General features: G+C 44.8%; 1 protein-coding gene and 1 pseudogene across 7 annotated transcripts in view; both read right to left on the bottom strand.

Annotated features, from left to right (window-relative positions):
• Positions 1 to 22,520, bottom strand: part of ADGRE5 (adhesion G protein-coupled receptor E5) — a 295,974-nt gene that overhangs the window by 62,404 nt on the left and 211,050 nt on the right. For 6 of the 7 annotated variants that reach the window (XM_063931714.1, XM_063931718.1, XM_063931717.1 and 3 more), the window contains 3 exons: positions 12,565 to 12,687; positions 5,179 to 5,225; positions 1,900 to 1,977 (listed from right to left, as the gene is read on the bottom strand). In XM_063931714.1, coding sequence (XP_063787784.1) covers positions 1,900 to 1,977; positions 5,179 to 5,225; positions 12,565 to 12,687 — 248 coding nt within the window. The remainder of the gene's footprint in view (positions 1 to 1,899; positions 1,978 to 5,178; positions 5,226 to 12,564; positions 12,688 to 22,520) is intronic. The other variant, XM_063931719.1, reaches the window with a different exon arrangement.
• LOC134936957 (5S ribosomal RNA) lies at positions 21,590 to 21,708 on the bottom strand (annotated as a pseudogene).

The raw sequence follows: 22,520 nt of genomic DNA, 5'->3' as shown, positions 1-22,520 counted from the left end.
GGAGCTATTGGTGTCCAGTAGCCTAAGAAGCACAAGCTAGCTGCACGCAGGTAGGTTTGCTTCTCTCCCCTCAGTCCCACGTAGCAGTGAGTCTGTTGCCAGCAGATCTCACTGAAAATAAAAAACCTAACAAATACTTTCTTTTCTAGCAAGCTCAGGAGAGCCCACTAGGAGCACCCAGCTCTGGCCGGGCACAGATTCTAACTGAGGCCTGGAGGAGGGGCATAGAGGGAGGAGCCAGTGCACACCAGATAGTACCTAATCTTTCTTTTAGAGTGCCCAGTCTCCTGCGGAGCCCGTCTATTCCCCATGGTCCTTACGGAGTTCCCAGAATCCACTAGGACGTCAGAGAAACAAAAACAACGATTTTTTTTTTATGGTGTCTGACTTTTGACCCTGTCGGATTTTTGACTGTCTGACTTTTGACCCTGTCTGACTTTTAACTTTCGACCATATGGTGTCTAACTAATGACTGTTTATCTTTTAACTGACTGTCTATAGTCACGAACCCCCTAAAAATATGGGGGACACATAATTGTTCCCCGTATCTTTAGTTTCAGGGTCGGCTCCAAGAGCCCAGTGCTGGTTCATTATATACATGGGAAGCCTACATATTTTTCCCCTGTATTTTTTGAACCAGGACCAACTCAGAGACCGAAGCTGGTTATGCTTTTTCTTGGGGGGGGGGGGATTTTTTTTTAAAACTCTTTAAGATCTTTTACAGACAGAAGCATGCACGGATCTAGCTAATCTATGCAGGGTTCTGTCAAACTCGCCATTCTGAAGCTAGTCTATTATTTTGCTTTTTTTTTTTATACTCATTCTATAGGAGTTAACAACTCGCACCCTATTCCTATTACATTGTTTAAGATGTATGTTTTCAATGGGAAAACATCTGGATGCGAGTTTGTCCCTGCACACTGGCATATTTATAATGGGTGCAGTGTGTGCAGTACACACAGGCCCCCGGGATCCAGGGGGACCACAATGCACACTCTTCAAATATTATTTTTAATACTAATCCTCTGGAGTTCCACAGCTGGAAAAATGGCATAGACCCGGTGTTTTGTGCATGCGCAGTAGGAAAACCAATGGTAAAATTGGCAGCCGCACCATTTTTCCGGAGATCTGCTCATGCGCTCTAAGATCTGGGACAGCGCTAGGGTTCCCTAGAAACCCTAATGCCCACAGCTACAATGCTGCCATGCTGCACAGCTACAATGCTGCCGATACGTCCCTGCCCCTGCAAGTAGTAGAAATGCGAGATACATGCAAGTTTGCATGTTATCGCTACCTAATACATGTGCAAGTTCTGATAATGTGGGTGTTTAGTGCTAAACTCGCACCTTTTTAGAACTTGCACCCTATTACATTTAGCCCTTAATCTTTACAACATCACATTAAATTACGGTGTGGTGCATAATGTGTAAGGGCGCATTGCGGTGTGGTGCATAATGTGTAAGGGGCATTACGGTGGTGCATAATGTGTAAGGGGCATTGCGGTACGGTGCATAATGTGTAAGGGGCATTGCGGTGTGGTGCATAATGTGTAAGGGGCATTGCGGTGTGGTGCAAATGTGTAAGAGGCATTGCGGTGTGGTGCATAATGTGTAAAGGGCATTGTGGTGTGGTGCAAATGTGTAAGGGGCATTGCAGTGTGGCGCATTATGTGTAAGGGGCATTACAGTGTGGTGCATAATGTATAAGGGGCATTCAGAATAGATGTTTTTGATATTGCTAATAATTTGTTCCCATAATAGAGATTTTATTGAAAAAAGCTACATTCACCACACAACAAGCAGTAAAATACTATATACATTATCTCAAGTGGTTTTTATGCACATAACAGATTCAACCTTATGTTACCACTGTAATAATCAATTATCTGTGATATCTTACCTTCATCCCTGAGGGGCTCTTCTGTTCGCCACACTGTGGAGTGAAGTCATTTTTAAATTTTTCCATGGCGCACAAAAACTGAAAAGAGGCAAACAAGAATTTTCAATTTGATGCAATCCCTGGAAGTATTAGTGACTACAGTACTAATTAATTTAAAATTATTTAATAATAGTCTCTGTCAGAATTAATGTTTCTATGATGTGTTTTTGTAATAACTGCAAATTAATGGACAAGTAACTAATGTATTTGCTGTACAAAAACAACAAAAGTTAGCCACACAGTACCCCCAGTTAGCATTATGACACAGTGCCCTCCACAGTGGCGATGTAGCTAAGTGTGGGGGCCCTCCATGTGTGAGAACGGCCCCAACACTGTTAGAATTGCTGCCTCATAGTGCTAGAGTTCAAATCCCTATCTGAGCCCCATCTGCATAGAGCCTGCATGCACTCCCCATTCCTGCAAGGGTTCCCCCCCCCCCCCCCCCCCCCCCCCACACACACACTCACACACAACCTAGAAACACACCAGTGGCTATTGACATAAAAAAAAATTACCCTAGTGTATCTGTCGGTGTGCTAGCGAATTTAGGCGTCAATGTACTAAGCCGTGAGAGATAAAGTAGATGGAGATAAAGGGCCTAATTCAGACTTGATCACATCAGCAAATTTGTTAGCCGTTGGGCAAAACCATGTGCAATTAGCGGTGCTTCTACTGGGGGCAAACTACAAGGGGGCTAGCTACTGGGGGGCATTACTACTGGGGGGCATAACTACTGGGGGTGCATTACTACTGTGAGGCATTACTACAGGGGGGCTAAACTACAGGGGGCTAACTACATGGGGGCTAAACTACAGGGGCTAAACTACTGGGGGCATAACTACTGGGGGGCTAAACTACATGGGGCAAACTACAGGCAGACTAAACTAGTGGGGGCATAACTGCAGGGGCTATAACTACAGGGACTAAACTACAGGGGGCATTACCACTGAGGGCTAAACTACATGAAGTCTAAACTACAGGGAGGCTAAGCTACTGGGGGCATAACTACAGGGGCTACACTACTGGGGGCATAACTACAGGGGCTAAACTACAGGGGGCATTACCACTGAGGGCTAAACTACATGAGGTCTAAACTACAGGGAGGCTAAACTACTGGGGGCATAACTACAGGGGCTACACTACTGGGGGCATAACTACAGGGGCTAAACTACTGGGGGTATTACCACTGGGGGGCTAAACTAAAGGGGGGGTAAACTACTGCGGTCATAACCGCAGATCATTACCACTGGGGGCTAAACTACGGGGACATAACTACTGGGGGCATAACTACAGGGGCCATTATCATTAAGGGCATTACTAATGTAAGCATTACTAATGAGGGCATTGTAAAGGGGGCACTTCATACGTGATACACCACTCCTGGGGACATAAGAGGCACTACTACTGGAGGCATTGCATAAGGGGCACCACTACTATGAGCTCTATATAAGGGGCACTACCACTGTGGACACTACCAGTACAGCGGACATAGCATAAGGGGCACTACAACTGTGGGCATTGTATAAGGGGCACTACTGCTGTGGGCATTATGTATATTACAGAGTGCTACAACTGTGGGCATTATGTGTATTAGGGGTGCTACTACTGTGGGCTTTGTGTATAACGGACACTAATGTGTGTCAACATGAATAAGGGACACTACTATGTAGTGTAATGTGAATAAGATTGTGCTACTGTGTGGCATAATTTTAATTGGGGATACTATTGTGTGACCACGCCTCTTTCTTTTTGAGACCACACCCCTTTTTTGAGGTAGGCGCGCGCAATACCTTTATTGCATGGGCGCCAGGAGGAGTGGGGGAGGTGACTTCCACCACCTCTCTAGGACCACTTTAAGCACTGCTTAATCAAGGATTTTGTTTCTCCTGCTTCTGGGCCGGTGAAACAAAATCCCTGACAGTGCCAGCTATAGGGGATAATTAAATTATCCCCACCCCCATAGGGATCAATTAGCTGAGATAATTTACCGGAGCTAATTTAATTCCATTTCATGTTATGTAATGAGGTAACTGTATGTAAAATGTGGTAACTTCTCTAAAAGAGTTATATACCAATGGAGCAATTTCTCAAAATACATTTAGCCACACATATTAATGTCCCAATAAGCACACTGTACAGTATATGTGTTGGAGAATGGCGATTTGGGAAGATAGCATGAGAAGCACTACCAAGATTAGTGAAATGCCGCAAAGTAATCTTAAAAATCATAAAGGGAATTGATTACAAGCTATAAGCAGGTGAAGTTCAACATATTTGGTGGCTATGGACCTGATTTTGATTTGGAAGTAAATAAAAAAATAAATAAAAAAAAAGCAAGTAATTTTATGTCTGGATCAGGCCATATTGCAATGCAAGGGGAGCAGATACAGTTATATTTCTTCTGTGCAGGTTAAATACTGGCTGCTTTTGTATGTAGCCCACACATGTTAGAAAGCTTTATGTTTACAATGCAATTTAGATTTCAGTTTGCACACACCCCACCCAAATCTAACTCTCCCTGCACATATTACATCTGCCCCACCAGCAGTGCAAAGTGGTTTTGCAGTAGAGTACTTATTATGGTCATGTGATGCAGCATTTTGCACAATGCAGGAGGTAAATTATTATAAACGAAAGCTACTAAAGGTAACCAAATCGGAGGATTTCACTTGGTCTCCATCTACCTTGTAGAAAAGCATCACATAGATCATTGGGCCTAATTCAGACATGCGGGGGGATACCCAGCACAGAGCCAGTCCACCCCGCATGTCTGGCCCAACCCCCCTCCCGCACAAGTACAAAAGCATCGCACAGCAGCGATGCTTTTGCACTGGAAGAGAAGCTCCCAGCCAGTGCAGCTCCTGCGTGCTGGCAGGGAGCTACTTGTCGCTGCCCAGGTCGCAGCGTCTGCGTGTGATGTCATGCAGCCGCCGCGGCCTACCCCCCAATGGTCCAGGGCACACCTGTGTTGCCCGGACTGCGCCCCCTAAACAGCAGCCAAACGCCGCCGGCCTGCCCCCTCCCGCCCAGCGACCGCCTCTGCCTGTCAATCAGGCAGAGACGATCGCAGGGATAAGACAGCCGTCGGCTGTCTAGCATGCGCCGGCGCACTACAGTGACGGTGCATGCGCAGTTCAGATCTCATTGCTGCTGTGCGCAAATGCACAGCAGCGATCAGGTCTGAATTAGCCCATTGTTTTTAAAAGATGAGATTCACAGACTGAGTATAGTATGTCTTACCGATTTATCATCACAGGGTTTGGATATGTTTGGGTATTGGCATTTCACTGGAAAGAGATAATATCAAACATTATCTATAGAACAGAAATATGCGGAAAAATGAGTCTATACATGCTTTCATAAGTAATCAAAATAGACAAATGTATTAGTATATGGCAGAAGCAGAACTGGTATAGAATAGGACTGAGATAAATTAGAATTCCACATTTAGTAAAACCAAACAGTGTCACTTCCCAGTAGGCTTACAACAGAGAAGCCAATATACTGTAAGCAGTGTCGGACTGAGGCATAAAGGGCCCACCGGGGGAATGAAGTGGTAGAGGCCCATGTTTAGAGGTGTGGCCAATCTTCTGAAGGGGTGTGGCCAGCCACCATATTGGTTTGCCTAACCATGAGAGAGTGCATGGGCTGGGCCCCTTGATAAATATATACAGTAAATACTGCTAATACATGCATGATAATGTATCAGTAATACACAATAGTCCTGTGTACTATAAGGTAACATGTATACTGTACAATTCAAGTACACAGTCTGGAACCTGATCCATAGTGGAGGGGCAGGGCTCCCCCCCCCCCCAGACAGTGGGGCCCACCGGTGGATTCCCCTGTACCCCTGTGGACCAGTCCACCCCTGACTGTAAGACATACATTTTAAATGATTGGTTATTAGGCATTAAAAACGCACAGGGGAAAATGGATTAATGCTAGGACAGAGTAGCATGTGTTTGGGGACAGAGAGGGATGTTTGTTGAGACTTTGGGGTCTATTCATGGAGCAGTGAAATGTGTGGAGAAGTGAGCCAGTGGAGAAGGTCCCCATGGCAACCAATCAGCATTGAAGTAACATTTATAATTTGCATACTATACAATTGTACGGAGCAGATAACTGGTTGCCATGGGCAACATCTCCAGTGGCTCACTTCTCCACTCTTTTCACTGCTTCATGAATAGACCACTTGATTGGGGTGTATATGTTGGCTTAGTGAGATGGATGTGGGGTTTGAGTCTCCTGGCAGCTGTTACTTTTTTATTGTTTTATTTTTTAACAGTTTCTTATACAGCGCAGATTATTCTGTTGTGCTTTAGGGTCTATGGGCCTAATTCTGTAAGGACTGCAAATTCTGCTCATCAGCAGAATTTGCAATCCTTTGGTCAGCATGCTGACCACCGCCTTCCCCCCCTTCAACGAGCAGAAATAGTGATCGCATCGCAATTTCTGCTTGTTAGCAGAAGTTAAGGTTTCCTCCTGCCGGCACAGCTTAGGTGGGCCCGCAAGAGGGCCCGTCGCCATGTTTCCCATTGCGGTGGCTGCGTGTGACATCACGCAGCTGCAGCGATCACGCTCCCTTGCGCGCTGCACTGCCCACCATTTGCCGGCCCACGCAATGCTCCGTCTCTGCCCTGGAAACGGAGCATTGCTGCCCCCACCCCGCGACCGCCTCTGCCTGATTGATAGGCAGAGGTGATCGCATTTACTGCGGCCCCCAGCAGAAAATGCGGACGTATGCGCAGAACAGGCGCTGCGTATGTGCCCGCATCTTTTTTGGATTTTTGCGGATGGAGTTGAGAACAACTTCTGTTGCAGTAAGCAGCCATCTTTACAGACTGCCGAGAGACTTTACAGACAGGCAGGAGAGGAAGGGGCTAGTGAATCTGCTAAATGTATAAGAAGAAAAAAAAACCTGGAGGCAGTGAACTGGTGTGCAGAACTGCAGATCATATGAAATCACAGCAGTTGTGGAAGGTATCCAACCAAAAATCAGAATATTAAAGAACTAAACCACAGTGCTGAGCCCTGATAATGGACTCATAAATGATTACAAACTGTGATTGTAAAAATAACAATTAATTAAAATACATATTACATCACATTAACAACAATGCACATAAAACATTTCCTTCCATAACTGCTGTGATTTAAACACTGAAAATCAACTTGTAGGCACTTTCAGCAATATGAGAGATGGGTTCAGAATCAGTCAATTGGTCCATGCATGTATCTGTGGGCTGATCTTGCTGAATACAAGGTCAAGAATACTATCAAATCTGGGAACAAAAGGACTTAGGGCCTGATTCAGTTGATTCAATTGAGTTGTAGTTTTGCGAAAAATCTCAAAACTACAACTCCTTTCTCTAGCATGCGGGGGACCGCCCAGCACAGGACAAGGCTGCCCACGCATGCTGGGTCCACCCCCCCCCCTATAATGCGAGCACTTTGCTAAACAGCGAAGCACTCACATATTAAGGGTAGCCCTCTGCCTTTGCAGCTAGAGTCACCACGCTGCCATGATTTGGGTCGCAGCGGCTGCTTGTGAGGTCATGCAACTTCCGCAGCTCGCCCCACAAACAGTCCAGACACGCCTCCATTGTCCGAACAGCACCCCCCAATGCCACAACGCCGCCTCCATAACGCTGCTATGCCACCCTGTCACCGCCCCTGCCGCCTCTTAAACTGCGATCGCAGTTTTAAGTCCTCGCACATGCGTGCAGTAGTGTGCCCGCATTTGCAGAAGTGCGGAAATCGACGAATAGCGACTCAAGCTGAATCGGCCCCTTAGTGCAGATGTTGAGTATATGGACAGTCACAATAGCTAATAAACAATATATTCCAGGAGAAAATACCATTCTTAAAAGTGGTGAGATAAAATGCAAATGGTCTAATGTATGTTAGCAAGATTCATACAGAATGAAATCCAGAGTAACACTTGTTGTAATAGTGATGTTTGGGCCAGCAAGATGGCTCTCACACTCCTGTATGGCATTCCTTCTGATGGTAACCGAGGAGAACAGCGCATGAGAGATACTAATATACAAAATGTATATCTCACCACCACACCTGTCTTGAAATGTATTACAAACCAGTTCCTCTCAATGGCATAGTAATGTACAACCAGGGCTGGTGCTACCATTAGGCAGCTTTAGGCAGCTGGAGAGCACCGCTGAGGATGTCTCTGCAAAACTTTTCAGCTTCCACTATCCCCGTCCCAGAACTGAAAGTAGGCTGGATATTACATGACTGGCTATATCACCTCACCGTCTCCTGTCCCTCCATCCAATCATAATACCCCTTGTTCCCACCATATCCATCATTGGTTCCTGCTAAATTAGAAAGATTCCTAGAATGCCTGCGCATGTGCATTGTGATGACTGTGCCTAAAGGCAGCAGTGAAAGTTGTGGAGTCACCAATCTCTGAAGCAGAGCCTCGATCAATCACCAACACTCACTGCTGCTGCTGCTGTTGCCGTGTCTGGACTGGGACCATCTTCCTGGGCACTAAGGTGAGGATGGAGGGGGCTGACATGTGTCAGAGACTGAAGGAGTCTCTGCATGAGAAAAGGCACCTCCAGGAGTGGGTTTGAGGGCAGTTAGTTACGGATAAATAGATCTACAGTAAGAACTCCATATGGTCGACATGGACAAAACATTGACATGGTCATTAGGTTGACCTATGAAAGGTCAACAAATAAAAAGGTCGCTAATGCGCATGCGCAATGTCCACAGTGCGACTGCGCCAAGTAAATTTGCTATGCAGTTAGGTATTTTACTCACGGCATTACGAGGTTTTTTCTTCGTTCTGGTGATCGTAATGTGATTGACAGGAAGTGGGTGTTTCTGGACGTAAATTGGCCGTTTTATGGGAGTGTGTGAAAAAACGCTACAGTTTCTGGGAAAAACGCGGGAGTGGCTGGAGAAACGGGGGAGTGTCTGGGCGAACGCTGGGTGTGTTTGTGACGTCAAACCAGGAACGACAAGCACTGAACTGATCGCAGATGCCGAGTAAGTGTGGAGCTACTCAGAAACTGCTAAGTGTCTATTCGCTATTTTGCTAATCTTTCATTCGCTATTTTGATAAGCTAAGATTCACTCCCAGTAGGCGGCGGCTTAGCGTGTGCAAAGCTGCTAAAAGCAGCTTGCGAGCGAACAACTCGGAATGAGGGCCATAGGCTTTTAAACATAGTTAGATGTGAGCTAAAGAAAATAAATGTCAATTAAAAATTGGTTTGTACCAGTACGTGTTTGTCTTGATATTTATAGCAATCATATTGGCTATCATCTCTCCTATAATACAGAAAGAGATGGTCCTGAGGGAGATGACCAGGTATATGCTTGGTGTCCCTAGGGTTTAGGTATTGGAATGCAATCCTTCTTGCAAATTATTGAATATACTTCTTTGCCCAAAGATGGTTGATTTGGTATTGTAGTAAAGATTTATTTATAGTGTGTGTTGTATATTCATCTGGCAAGAGGGACATTGACTATTAAAATAAATGTTACCGCATCATATCCTGCTTTGTATCACTAACTGTTTCATAGTCTCAAGTGTTATATTCATAGAATCGATACCAATAATGATAGTTGCTGTTGATCACAAGATATACTCAGTTGCACAAACACTGGAGAAAGTCCTCACTATTATGTGTCTGTTGGAAGTATTTAGTATACTACTGTCTATTTGTTAATAAGCATTACTGATGTATTAAAAAATGAATAGACACTGGAGAAGATACTCACTGTTACGTGTCTCATCAAAGTTTCCAGCTAAATGCTAATACTCTAACTGTATCTGTTTACTCCACATAAGTTTAGTGAAACATAACTATTTCAATGCAGTAGCTATAAAGATACTTATCTAGTAGTTACTTTTGTAGCAGTTAGTGTTGCCACACGATTTAAGGTAGCTATTCAATTACTGACACTGGAGACAACGCTCACTAGAACATGTCGGATAAGGATAGCTACATGTACTGTGTCTCTGCAAATCACCTGGAGTATTTTCATATATTTGTGGACAGTGGGGAAAATATTTCCAATTGTGTGTCTCCAATATATTCTTCATTTTATTTTATCTTATTGTGACTAGTGGTGACCGGAGTATAGCTATCAGAACAGTGACTGTTACCTGAGATAATTGTGTTCAGGAGAATGCAAAAGATGGGCACCACCAAAAGTGTGTGTGTGTGTGGGTAGGGGGGGGGGTGGGGGGAGGGGGGGGATATGTATAAGACAGGCATCAATAGCAGTGGTGTCTGAGGGGGTGAGGTATGCATAAGATGGGTACCACTAGGAGTGTGTCGGGGAGGGGGAATTATGCAGGTGAGCAGTGCCACCAGGAGCGTGTCTGGGGGTAGAGGGGGGGGGGGGGGGGGGGAGTATGCCGGAGATGGGCACTGCCAGGAGTGTGCCTGGATACCGGCAGAGGTATGCTGACCGTCGGTCTCCTGGCCGCCGGTCATGCATACCCAACCTCAATCACCCATCCCCACCTCTCTACAAAACATTGTGAGTGACAGACCTTTTCTTTTAACAGGAACAATGGTGGCACTGGCAACACATATACCTTCCCCATATTGCACTGACTGGATATGTCAGTTGCTATGCCTGTTGACCAGGGAGTAAATTCCAAGGTGGCTTGGCTTTGGTGCATTGGCAGGACTTGTCATCGGGAGAGCTGTCAATTCGAAGTATCAGTTGTTTATGTCATCTGTGTAGTAGAAGGGCTGATAGTGGCTGTTACCAGAACTTTCAATGTCATTTTATATTAGGTAAGTGGAGCATATGTACATAAATTGTTGGAGTTTAGTCAAGATTTTAAAGAACAGTTTTCAAGGGGCGCCATCTGTTTTATTTGCCTTGGGAGCCATCAAATCTAGATACGCCTCTGGACTGTCTTCATAACAATAAAAATATCTGTTTATATACAAACAAATGAGTATAAACCACTTCTCAAATATGATCTAAAGAAGCATAATTGTGGCAAGATAAAATGATAGGTATGATTATTGATTCTTGGCCGCAGCTATGCTGAGACACATCTGCGCAAATGTGTTTAGCAAAGCAGAAATCACTAGCATACCTGTCAGGCCACTCTCCCACTGCCAAAATTGGCACAGACAAGCATCCAGGCAATCAGCAGGTATGAAGGCAGTGTTGTCAGCTGTGCCTGTTATTCAGTAATAATCCAATGAGAATCGGTCAAGTCATGCTGCAACTGTCATCATTACCATGGTGTATTTGCACCTGGCCGACACTGGTGCAAATTGTATGCCTCCAGTCATATGTATATCCAATGATTTACCAGCAAACATAGGACACATTTGTGTGGGCATGCCTTTACCACACTTGGCCTATAACAAAATGCCTATTTGATCGTGTGCTTGAGTTTTAGAATGTCAATAGTTTTCTTACATTTTCAATTGTGTGTGAGTGTAATGGTGCATACACACTGGCCGATATATCAGCCGTTCTCCTGAATGGCCAATATATCGCAGTTCCATCAGCCAGTGTGTACGTATGTCTGTGAACTCCATCGTTCACAGACATATCGTGTCGGCCCTGCTGCACAGCCGACGGCCAATATATTGTTAGATATATTGGCATGTCGGTGTGTGTGTATGGGTGGTCAGCCGTCCTCCCGTACACAAGCTGCAGCAGCCGGCGGTGACTGACAGCTGAACTGAGCGGGCATTTCAGTTCATGACGTCAGTCCCTGACGGATCGAGCAATGTGTATGCACAGCACACTGCCTGATCCGGCTTTAGATATATCTGATCAGTTGATCTGCAGATACATCTGTAGGTGTGTACCCAGCATAAGAAGACTTAATCAGACATGTTACATTGTTAGTACAGTAGTATGTGAGAAATATACACAAAAACTATTATTGGACTCTCTCCCCTAGGAGAAGCCTAGAGGAGAGATGCAGTAAACTGGAGGTGGGGGCGGGGCTGGGCACTACGCATCACTAGGCCTCACGGGGAATGCAGGAATCGCAAGTCAATCAAGAGGGGGCGAGGCCAAAATGCCATTATTTTCATAGAAACATGTAATATACTGGCCCGCCACTTCCCATTTACCAGTGATTTGCGGCATTCTCCTCTCCATAGTGACCACTTCGCTAGGAAGTGGGCAGGATGCGGGAGGGATGCTGACTTCTATGGGGGTTTGGGGGGCTGACTGCAAATTAAGTAGTCTCCCACACCTTCCGGGAAAATAGGCAAGTATGTTATTATTATTAATAACTGTAAATATACATCAATGTAAGGGGTAAATTTACAAAGATCGAATTTGTTAAATTGAAATCGATCTTTAGTAAATTTCCCCCTAAGTGTTGTGTTGTGATGTGTGTCATGTGCAGTACTGTACAAATCGTATATGCAAACTTTAATGGATGACATGGGTAAGGCTATAAACCTCATGTTTGGAGAAATCAATGTAGGGTAATGTGAAATGCATGAAGTCACTATGTAAAAGTTCTCTGCAATGAATTCATCTATGCTTTGTTTTAATAGTGAAATCTCTGATCATTCCATATTTTAAATGATCTCATATTTCCTTGACGATTACTTGTTTTCTTTAACTGGTAAACAAAAATATAGTGATACTCACCTTCACATCTATTGGAGATGTTCCAGTACCCAGTGTGGCAGGTACAATTATAGTGTGGTGGTGTATTTGTACAGTTACTGTTAGGACCACAGATACCCGGTGATTCTGTGCATTCATCTATATCTGTGGAAGATAACAAAACATACCCAGAACATAAACATACCCAGAAAGACCAAGAAATCTCAATATGTATAGTTTGGAGCAGAGAAGGGAAAGGGGGGACATGATAGAAACTTTCAAATATATGAAGGGTTTTAACAAAGTCCTGGAGGGAAACATTCTCCAAATGAAGAGAAGCAATAGGACACGAGGACATGCACTGAGACTGGAGGGGGGGAGGTTCAGGGGAAATTTGAGGAAAAATTACTTCACAGAAAGGGTAGTGGACAAGTGGAATAGCCTCCCACCAGAGGTGGTAGAGGCTAAGACAGTAGAGTAATTTAAACATGCATGGGATAGACATAAGGATATCCTTACAAAGAAATAAGGATCAATTAAGGTTTGAGATACAAATATGGTAAAAAAAAAAAGGGGCAGACTAGATGGGCCAAGTGGTTCTTATCTGCCGTCAAATTCTATGTTTCTATGAAGATGATAAAAATTTACTAACAAAACTAACAAAGATTACACAGGAGCAGTTTGTGAATCAGATGATTTGTGTACACAAGTATAAACCAGTACATAATGGGGTTTTGAGTTGTGCAATACATCTCTCTGGGTGCTGATGTCCAATTAGCTACGGTAATTTAATAATTGACATGTCTGGGGCTATCCTATTAGCCCCAATACCAGAACTTTTTCGGGGATTTGGTGGCATGCGAAACCAAACCCCCAATAAGTAACCATTTTTTTCACGATCACGGCTGCAGAAACACATAGATTGACGGCTTTTTGTGGATCCTATGTGTTTTCATCCGAAAACAGGTAATTTTTTGCATGGAAAAGACGGCTATAATTGGATAGTCTGATAAACCCATTGCATTAAGGGGGTCATTCCAAGTTGATCGTTAGCTGCCGTTGTTCGCAGCGCAGCGATCAGGCTAAAAAATGGAATGTATGCGCATGCGTATGCACCGCAATGCACACGCGCATCGTACGGGTACAAAGCCAGTTGTTGTTTTGCACAGGTTCTAGTGCAGTTTTCAGTCGCACTGACGGCCGCAAGAAGATTGACAGGAAGGGGGCATTTCTGGGTGTCAACTGACCGTTTTCAGGGAGTGTTTGCCAAAATACAGGCGTGTCTGAAAAAACGCAGGTGTGGCTGGGCGTTCGCTGGGCGGGTGTATGACGTGAAATCCGGACACGAATAGGCTGAAGTGATCGCAAGCGCTGAGTAGGTTCAGAGCTACTCTGAAACTGTACAAACTGTTTTTGCAGAGCTCGGCTGCACATACGTTCGTACTTCTGCTAAGCTAAAATACACTCCCCAGTGGGCGGCGGCATAGCGTTTGCACGGCTGCTAAAACTAGCTAGCAAGCGATCAACTCGGAATGACCCCCTAAAAGCCCATGTTTTCTGTTTGAAAACTTATTGCAGCTAATAGGATACTGCCCTCTGTGTTTCCAATTAATTGTGTAAGACAACCATTTACCCAGAGGTGCAAAATCAAGCTTTTGGCAATAAAAATTATTTTTATTTCTCCTTAGTTATAGTGTATATCTATTTAAGGACATAGGGCCTGGTTCAGAGTTGCTTGCAAATTGGCTACAGATGCGATGACATTGCATTCATGGAAAAAAAAAATGTATTCTTCGGTATTCAATGCTGTACACATCTTTGCAGCTGCACGCCAACCATACACATCCGCTTGAGGAAGTAGCCATCATCATTATCAGGGCGCCCTGTCTGAGCACCCTGTGTGCGGAGAAATGCATTGAAGACACGGGAGAATTATTTTTTTACATTGCATCACCACATCTCACTACTGTTGGTCCGTCTAGCTGGGAACACTGTGCACAGGGCCCACATAAAGGTGGTGGTGGTGGGGGGGGGTTGGGGGCTGCTGGGACTTCTGTCCCAGGCTAGAACAGAGAGGAGGACAGGCAGCGGATAGCAAATAGCAGCTTGCGGACTGGTAGCCAATCCTGATTGGCTGCCGGTTCATGAGCTGTGATTGGCTTGCCAGCAGCGCCAAATTCAACAAGCTACCGCTGTCAATCCATTCCTGGCTGGCGGTGTTCCCTGTAACCATCCCAGCTTGGTGTTCCCGTGGGTGCGGGATCTTAAAAGGAAGTGGAAGCTGCACAAGCATATCTTTCTGTGCAAGGTGCATGCCTCAGTTGATGCCCTGTGCCACCCTGCCACTGTCCTGCCCTGTGCCCCCCTTGGTCCACACTTACCTGTTCCATGCACCCTGTGGTCCAGCCTTCCCTGTCTTGGTGCTACTTCTACACACATGGTTGCTGAGAAAGAAACCCACCAGGATCCATTTTGTGAGGAAGTTTCAGTGCTCACATCCTTGTGATTGTTAAACCGGCTATACCGCTTTGACCTTGACTTATATCAGAACCTGAATTAAAATGATCTTGATACAAGATTTGAATATTCAGGCAGTTTGTCATAAAAAACACCACTACAGGACTGCCAATATTCCTGAGAGGAACTATACCTAAAGCTCCCATAAGAAGCCTTGTAGGAAAACATTTATTTCTATTTCCAAGGTTGTGATTCTCTATATACAAACCTACCAATGGCAAATAAGCCTGTTTTTTATACTCTCTGCCCCTGGTGAAGTCGCTAAGATGAAACACATTGGGTCTATCAGTCAAAAGCCACTAAACCAGTCTCCCTCTTGAGCTCACACCTTGCAAAAGGTGAGGGAGTATCTAGAATTGTTACTGTACATCAAACTCACTGACTGTAACTTGCTGGCAATATTTTAGACAATTTTTATTGTAAACACTACAAGATGAACTATGTGTGACGTCTACTTGTTCTAATGTATGTTACTAAACTAATTTTTTACTAATTGGCCCTGGGCTTCTTGTTTGGGTGATTATCTGGTGAGGGGTGTCTGTTACAGGTCCCCAGATATAAATATTCTACAGTACACAATCCGTACCTATGGGAACTTTATTGGAAGAACCATCGTAAATACGTTTTTACCTAGCGCACCTGGGAAATTGTGTTATTGTCTTGTATGTTATTGAGATCTACAACAAAACACAGGGCGATCAGGCATAAGTCACATGAGGTATAATAATATTGATGAAAGGAACCAAAATTGGACAATAAATTACCCTAATAAGTAGTGATGAGCGGGTTCGGTTCCTCGGAATCCGAACCCGCCCGAACTTCACCTTTTTTTTTACACGGGTCCGAGCGACTCGGATCCTCCCGCCTTGCTCGGTTAACCCGAGCGCGCCCGAACGTCATCATCCCGCTGTCGGATTCTCGCGAGACTCGGATTCTATATAAGGAGCCGCGCATCGCCGCCATTTTCACACGTGCATTGAGATTGATAGGGAGAGGACGTGGTTGGCGTCCTCTCCGTAATAGAAAAGACTAAGTCTAAGAGTGACATTGTTATAATTGTGGGGAGGATTGGGGACGGGGAGCAGCTGTTAGGGAGTACAGTGCAGGGTTTTGATTATACCACCAGTGATTTTAATCCTTTGTTTCTCTGCCTGAAAAAAACGCTCCACCATATCTGTGGCTGTGCTCACTCAGTGTGCTGCACTGCTGCATGATATATCTGTGCTGAGTGCACTGCTCTGCTCACACTGCCTAATTGTGGGGACTGGGGAGCAGTTATAGCAGGAGTACAGTGCACAGTTTTGCTGACAGTGACCACCAGTCCAGTATACGTTTGTCTGCCTGAAAAACACTGTGGTGTTTTTTTTTTCTTTCTTCATGCTAGTTTGTTTAGCAGTCTGCTGACAGTGTCCACAAGGTCCGTTATACAGTATATTATATATATATATAAGCAGCAGTACGGTAGGCCATGGCTGTACCTACCTCTGTGTCGTCAGTGCACTCGTCGTCCATAAGTATAAGTAATACTATACTATCCATCCATCTACATTGTATACCTGTGGTGTTTTTTTTTTCTTTCTTCATACTAGTTTAGCAGTCTGCTGACAGTGTCCACCAGGTCCGTTATACAGTATATTATATATATATATATATATATATATATATATATATATAAGCAGCAGTACGGTAGGCCACGGCTGTACCTACCTCTGTGTCGTCACTCGTCGTCCATAAGTATAAGTAATAATAGTATACTATCCATCCATCTACATTGTATACCTGTGGTGGCTTTTAGTTGTGCGCAAAATATGGAGAACAAAAATGTGGAGGTTAAAAAAATAGGGAAAGATCAAAATCCACTTCCACCTCGTGCTGAAGCTGCTGCCACTAGTCATGGCCGAGACGATGAAATGCCATCAACGTCGTCTGCCAAGGCCGATGCCCAATGTCATAGTACAGAGCATGTAAAATCCAAAACACAAAAGATCAGTAAAAAAATTACCCAAAAATCAAAATTAAAAGCGTCTGAGGAGAAGCGTAAACTTGCCAATATGCCATTTACGACACGGAGTGGCAAGGAACGGCTGAGGCCCTGGCCTATGTTCATGGCTAGTGGTTCAGCTTCACATGAGGATGGAAGCACTCATCCTCTCGCTAGAAAAAAGAAAAGACTTGCGGCAAAAGCACAGCAAAGAACTGTGCGTTCTTCGAAATCACAAATCCCAAAGGAGAGTCCAATTGTGTCGGTTGCGATGCCTGACCTTCCCAACACTGGACGGGAAGAGCTTGCGCCTTCCACCATTTGCACACCCCCTGCAAGTGTTGAAAGGAGCACCTGCAGTCCAGTTCCTGATAGTGAAATTGAAGATGTCAGTGTTGAAGTACACCAGGATGAGGATATGGGTGTTGCTGGCGCTGGGGAGGAAATTGACAAGGAGGATTCTGATGGTGAGGTGGTTTGTTTAAGTCAGGCACCCGGGGAGACACCTGTTGTCCGTGGGAGGAATATGGCCATTGACATGCCTGGTGAAAATACCAAAAAAATCAGCTCTTCAGTGTGGAAGTATTTCAACAGAAATGCGGACAACAGGTGTCAAGCCGTGTGTTGCCTTTGTCAAGCTGTAATAAGTAGGGGTAAGGACGTTAACCACCTCGGACCATCCTCCCTTATACGTCACCTGCAGCGCATTCATAATAAGTCAGTGACAAGTTCAAAAACTTTGGGCGACAGCGGAAGCAGTCCACTGACCAGTAAATCCCTTCCTCTTGTAACCAAGCTCGCGCAAACCACACCACCAACTCCCTCAGTGTAAATTTCCTCCTTACCCAGGAAAGCCAATAGTCCTGCTGTTGTTGTTGCTGGGAGTCGATCGTCATCCCAGAGGGGAAGTCGGAAGACCACTTGTACTACTTCCAGTAAGCAATTGACTGTCCAACAGTCCTTTGCGAGGAAGATGAAATATCACAGCAGTCATCCTGTTGCAAAGCGGATAACTGAGGCCTTGACAACTATGTTGGTGTTAGACGTGCGTCCGGTTTCCACCGTTAGTTCACAGGGAACTAGACAATTTCTTGAGGTAGTGTGCCCCCGTTACCAAATACCATCTAGGTTCCACTTCTCTAGGCAGGCGATACCGAGAATGTACACGGACGTCAGAAAAAGACTCACCAGTGTCCTAAAAAATGCAGTTGTACCCAATGTCCACTTAACCACGGACATGTGGACAAGTGGAGCAGGGCAGACTCAGGACTACATGACTGTGACAGCCCACTGGGTAGATGTATTGCCTCCCGCTGCAAGAACAGCAGCGGCGGCACCAGTAGCAGCATCTCGCAAACGCCAACTCGTTCCTAGGCAGGCTACGCTTTGTATCACCGCTTTCCAGAATACGCACTCAGCTGAAAACCTCTTACGGCAACTGAGGAAGATCATCGCAGAATGGCTTACCCCAATTGGACTCTCCTGGGGATTTGTGGCATCGGACAACGCCAGCAATATTGTGCGTGCATTACATCTGGGCAAATTCCAGCACGTCCCATGTTTTGCACATACCTTGAATTTGGTGGTACAGAATTATTTAAAAAACGACAGGGGCGTGCAAGAGATGCTGTCGGTGGCCAGAAGAATTGCGGGCCACTTTCGGCGTGCAGGCACCGCGTACAGAAGACTGGAGCACCACCAAAAAAACCTGAACCTGCCCTGCCATCATTTGAAGCAAGAGGTGGTGACGAGGTGGAATTCAACCCTCTATATGCTTCAGAGGATGGAGGAGCAGCAAAAGGCCATTCAAGCCTATACATCTGCCCACGATATAGGCAAAGGAGGTGGAATGCACCTGTCTCAAGCGCAGTGGAGAATGATTTTAACGTTGTGCAAGGTTCTGCTGCCCTTTGAACTTGCCACACGTGAAGTCAGTTCAGACACTGCCAGCCTGAGTCAGGTCATTCCCCTCATCAGGCTTTTGCAGAAGAAGCTGGAGGCATTGAAGGTGGAGCTAAAACAGAGCGATTCCGCTAGGCATGTGGGACTTGTGGATGGAGCCCTTCATTCGCTTAACCAGGATTCACGTGTGGTCAATCTGTTGAAATCAGAGCACTACATTTTGGCCACCGTGCTCGATCCTAGATTTAAAACCTACGTTGGATCTCTCTTTCCGGCAGACACAAGTCTGCAGGGGTTCAAAGAACTGCTGGTGAGAAAATTGTCAAGTCAAGCGGAACGCGACCTGTCAACATCTCCTCCTTCACATTCTCCCGCAACTGGGGGTGCGAGGAAAAGGCTACGAATTCCGAGCCCACCCGCTGGCGGTGATGCAGGGCAGTCTGGAGCGACTGCTGATGCTGACATCTAGTCCGGACTGAAGGACCTGCCAACGATTACTGACATGTCGTCTACTGTCACTGCATATGATTCTCTCACCATTGAAAGAATGGTGGAGGATTATATGAGTGACCGCATCCAAGTAGGCACGTCAGACAGTCCGTACGTATACTGGCAGGGAAAAAAGGCAATTTGGAGGCCCTTGCACAAACTGGCTTTATTCTACCTAAGTTGCCCTCCCTCCAGTGTGTACTCCGAAAGAGTGTTTAGTGCCGCCGCTCACCTTGTCAGCAATCGGCATACGAGGTTACTTCCAGAAAATGTGGAGAAGATGATGTTCATTAAAATGAATTATAATCAATTCCTCCATGGAGACATTCACCAGCAGCAATTGCCTCCAGAAAGTACACGGGGATCTGAGATGGTGGATTCCAGTGGGGACGAATTAATAATCTGTGAGGAGGGGGATGTACACAGTGAAAGGGGTGATGAATCGGACGATGATGATGAGGTGGACATCTTGCCTCTGTAGAGCCAGTTTGTGCAAGGAGAGATTGATTGCTTCTTTTTTGGTGGGGGCCCAAACCAACCAGTCATTTCAGTCACAGTCGTGTGGCAGACCCTGTCGCTGAAATGATGGGTTGGTTAAAGTGTGCATGTCCTGTTTATACAACATAAGGGTGGGTGGGAGGGCCCAAGGACAATTCCATCTTGCACCTCTTTTTTCTTTCATTTTTCTTTGCGTCATGTGCTGTTTGGGGAGTATTTTTTGGAAGGGCCATCCTGCGTGACACTGCAGTGCCACTCCTAGATGGGCCAGGTGTTTGTGTCGGCCACTAGGGTCGCTTAGCTTACTCACAGAGCTACCTCATTGCGCCTCTTTTTTTTCTTCTTTGCGTCATGTGCTGTTTGGGGAGTATTTTTTGGAAGGGCCATCCTGCCTGACACTGCAGTGCCACTCCTAGATGGGCCAGGTGTTTGTGTCGGCCACTAGGGTCGCTTAGCTTAGCCATCCAGCGACCTCGGTGCAAATTTTAGAACTAAAAATAATATTGTGAGGTGTTCAGAATAGACTGAAAATGAGTGTAAATTATGGTTATTGAGGTTAATAATACTATGGGATCAAAATGACCCCCAAATTCAATGATTTAAGCTGTTTTTTAGGGTTTTTTGAAATAAACACCCGAATCCAAAACACACCCGAATCCGACAAAAAAATTTGGTGAGGTTTTGGCAAAACGCGTTCGAACCCAAAACACGGCGGCGGAACCGAACCCAAAACCAAAACACAAAACCCGAAAAATGTCCGGTGCACATCACTACTAATAAGGGGGTAGGTGCTGTCCTAGTTGGTGGTGTGCCCAGAGCCAGAAAGTACACAGACTAGCAATGGGAGAGAAAGAAGGCTCTTGTGTGAGCGCACTCTTGTACTAAAGAAAATAGATTTTCAGTATTGTATAGTAGAAAATATTAAAACATAACTTTTATTAATAATATTAAACCATAGTTGCCCATCCAAAAGATCCATAGGAGAATAAAGAATTTTGAAAATTGTTAAAATGTTCTGGTCTCTTTATTTCAAAGAATATTTGGAAAGGTTGTAGACACTGAGTTGTCATACCCCCATTTCCCCTGACCAGTACAGAATTTCTGTATTAATGGAACCGAGGGGTAGTAAGACAAGATATTATAGGAATATCCAATTATGGGGGTAATTCCAAGTTGATCGCAGCAGGAATTTAGTTAGCAATTGGGCAAAACCATATGCACTGCAGGGGAGGCAGATTTAACATGTGCAGAGAGAGTTAGATTTGGGTGGGTTATTTTATTTCTGTGCAGTGTAAATCCCGGCTGCTTTATTTTTACACTGCAAATTAGATTGCAGATTGAACACACCCCACCCAAATCTAACTCTCTCTGCACATGTTAAATCTGCCTCCCCTGCAGTGCACATGGTTTTGCCCTATTTCTAACTAAATTCCTGCTGCGATCAACTTGGAATTACCCCCTATGATCACTTAGTTTGAGCTAAATAATGATCAATGGTCACCAAATAATTATTACACACCTGAATTATGGAAAATATATCGTATTTGCGGACAGAAATTGAGGCACTGAACTGCAAATAAACATGGGATAACTAGATAGGATAGTAAGGAGTGCTTGATAGAATTAGTGGTGATACTGCTGTTGGTGTCCCTTCTCACATAGAGAGGGAAATTAATTCCTGCAGTACAACAGCAGGTATTCCCAGGTAGTCTCCTCCCCTGGTACTAACCCGGCCCAGCGTTGTTTAGCTTCCAAGATCAGACGAGATCGGGCGCTGGCAGCGTGGTATGGTAGTAGAGGATTATGTGATCTGTACACCAATGAGAGTGCACCTATATAGGAAATTATGAAAGTAAGGAATAATGAGACAAAAATAGGAAAGAAGAGGTGAATAAGTAAAGTAGGTGAAAATATGTGGATCTGCTTTCCACGTAAGGCACGGTTCTACAGTACTCCCAAAAGTAGCACTGTGCTCCGTGGATCATGGATGAGAGTCCACAAAAACCTGTGTGGCAGAGTAGTTGCTAAAAATAGAACAGCCTAGCTGTGATTTCTGATGGTATGAGAAAGTCACAGAGATGCTACAGATCATATGGATCACCCGTGTCCTACCCCTAATGAGGTTTGGACTGCGAAACTGTATCTAGAGATGTTTTTTTCACACAGAAAAAATGTTGTTCAGGAAGAAAAGACCCTAAATCACCATACATAGATGCAGGATATTATTTTTGAGCAGCAGCATTCATCCTGTAAACATATTCTCTTATTAAGAGGAAGAGAATGCATAAATCACAATAAGTTGATGCAGAGTGTTGTTATGGGCAATGGTATTAAACTTATGAATCAACACCACAGCAGAAAAAAATTTGCATATTTCTCTGCAAATTCCATGTGAGCCCAAATCTGGTCAAAGATATGGATGCACAACCAATGCCTCTATTGCAAATAGGTTAACATACTGTATGTACAGGTTGTATATAGTCCTGACACTGAGAAACATAAAGTAATAATAATCCTAGAGATGCTAGTATAAGAGATAATATCCTAGTTTCAATGGAAGATGTAATACCAGCCCATATCACAGAGCAAAACCCACACAGAATAAATCACT

Source organism: Pseudophryne corroboree, chromosome 6, assembly GCF_028390025.1.
Source record: "Pseudophryne corroboree isolate aPseCor3 chromosome 6, aPseCor3.hap2, whole genome shotgun sequence".
Taxonomy (NCBI): domain Eukaryota; kingdom Metazoa; phylum Chordata; class Amphibia; order Anura; family Myobatrachidae; genus Pseudophryne; species Pseudophryne corroboree.
This window is presented reverse-complemented; position numbering and strand designations above follow the sequence as displayed.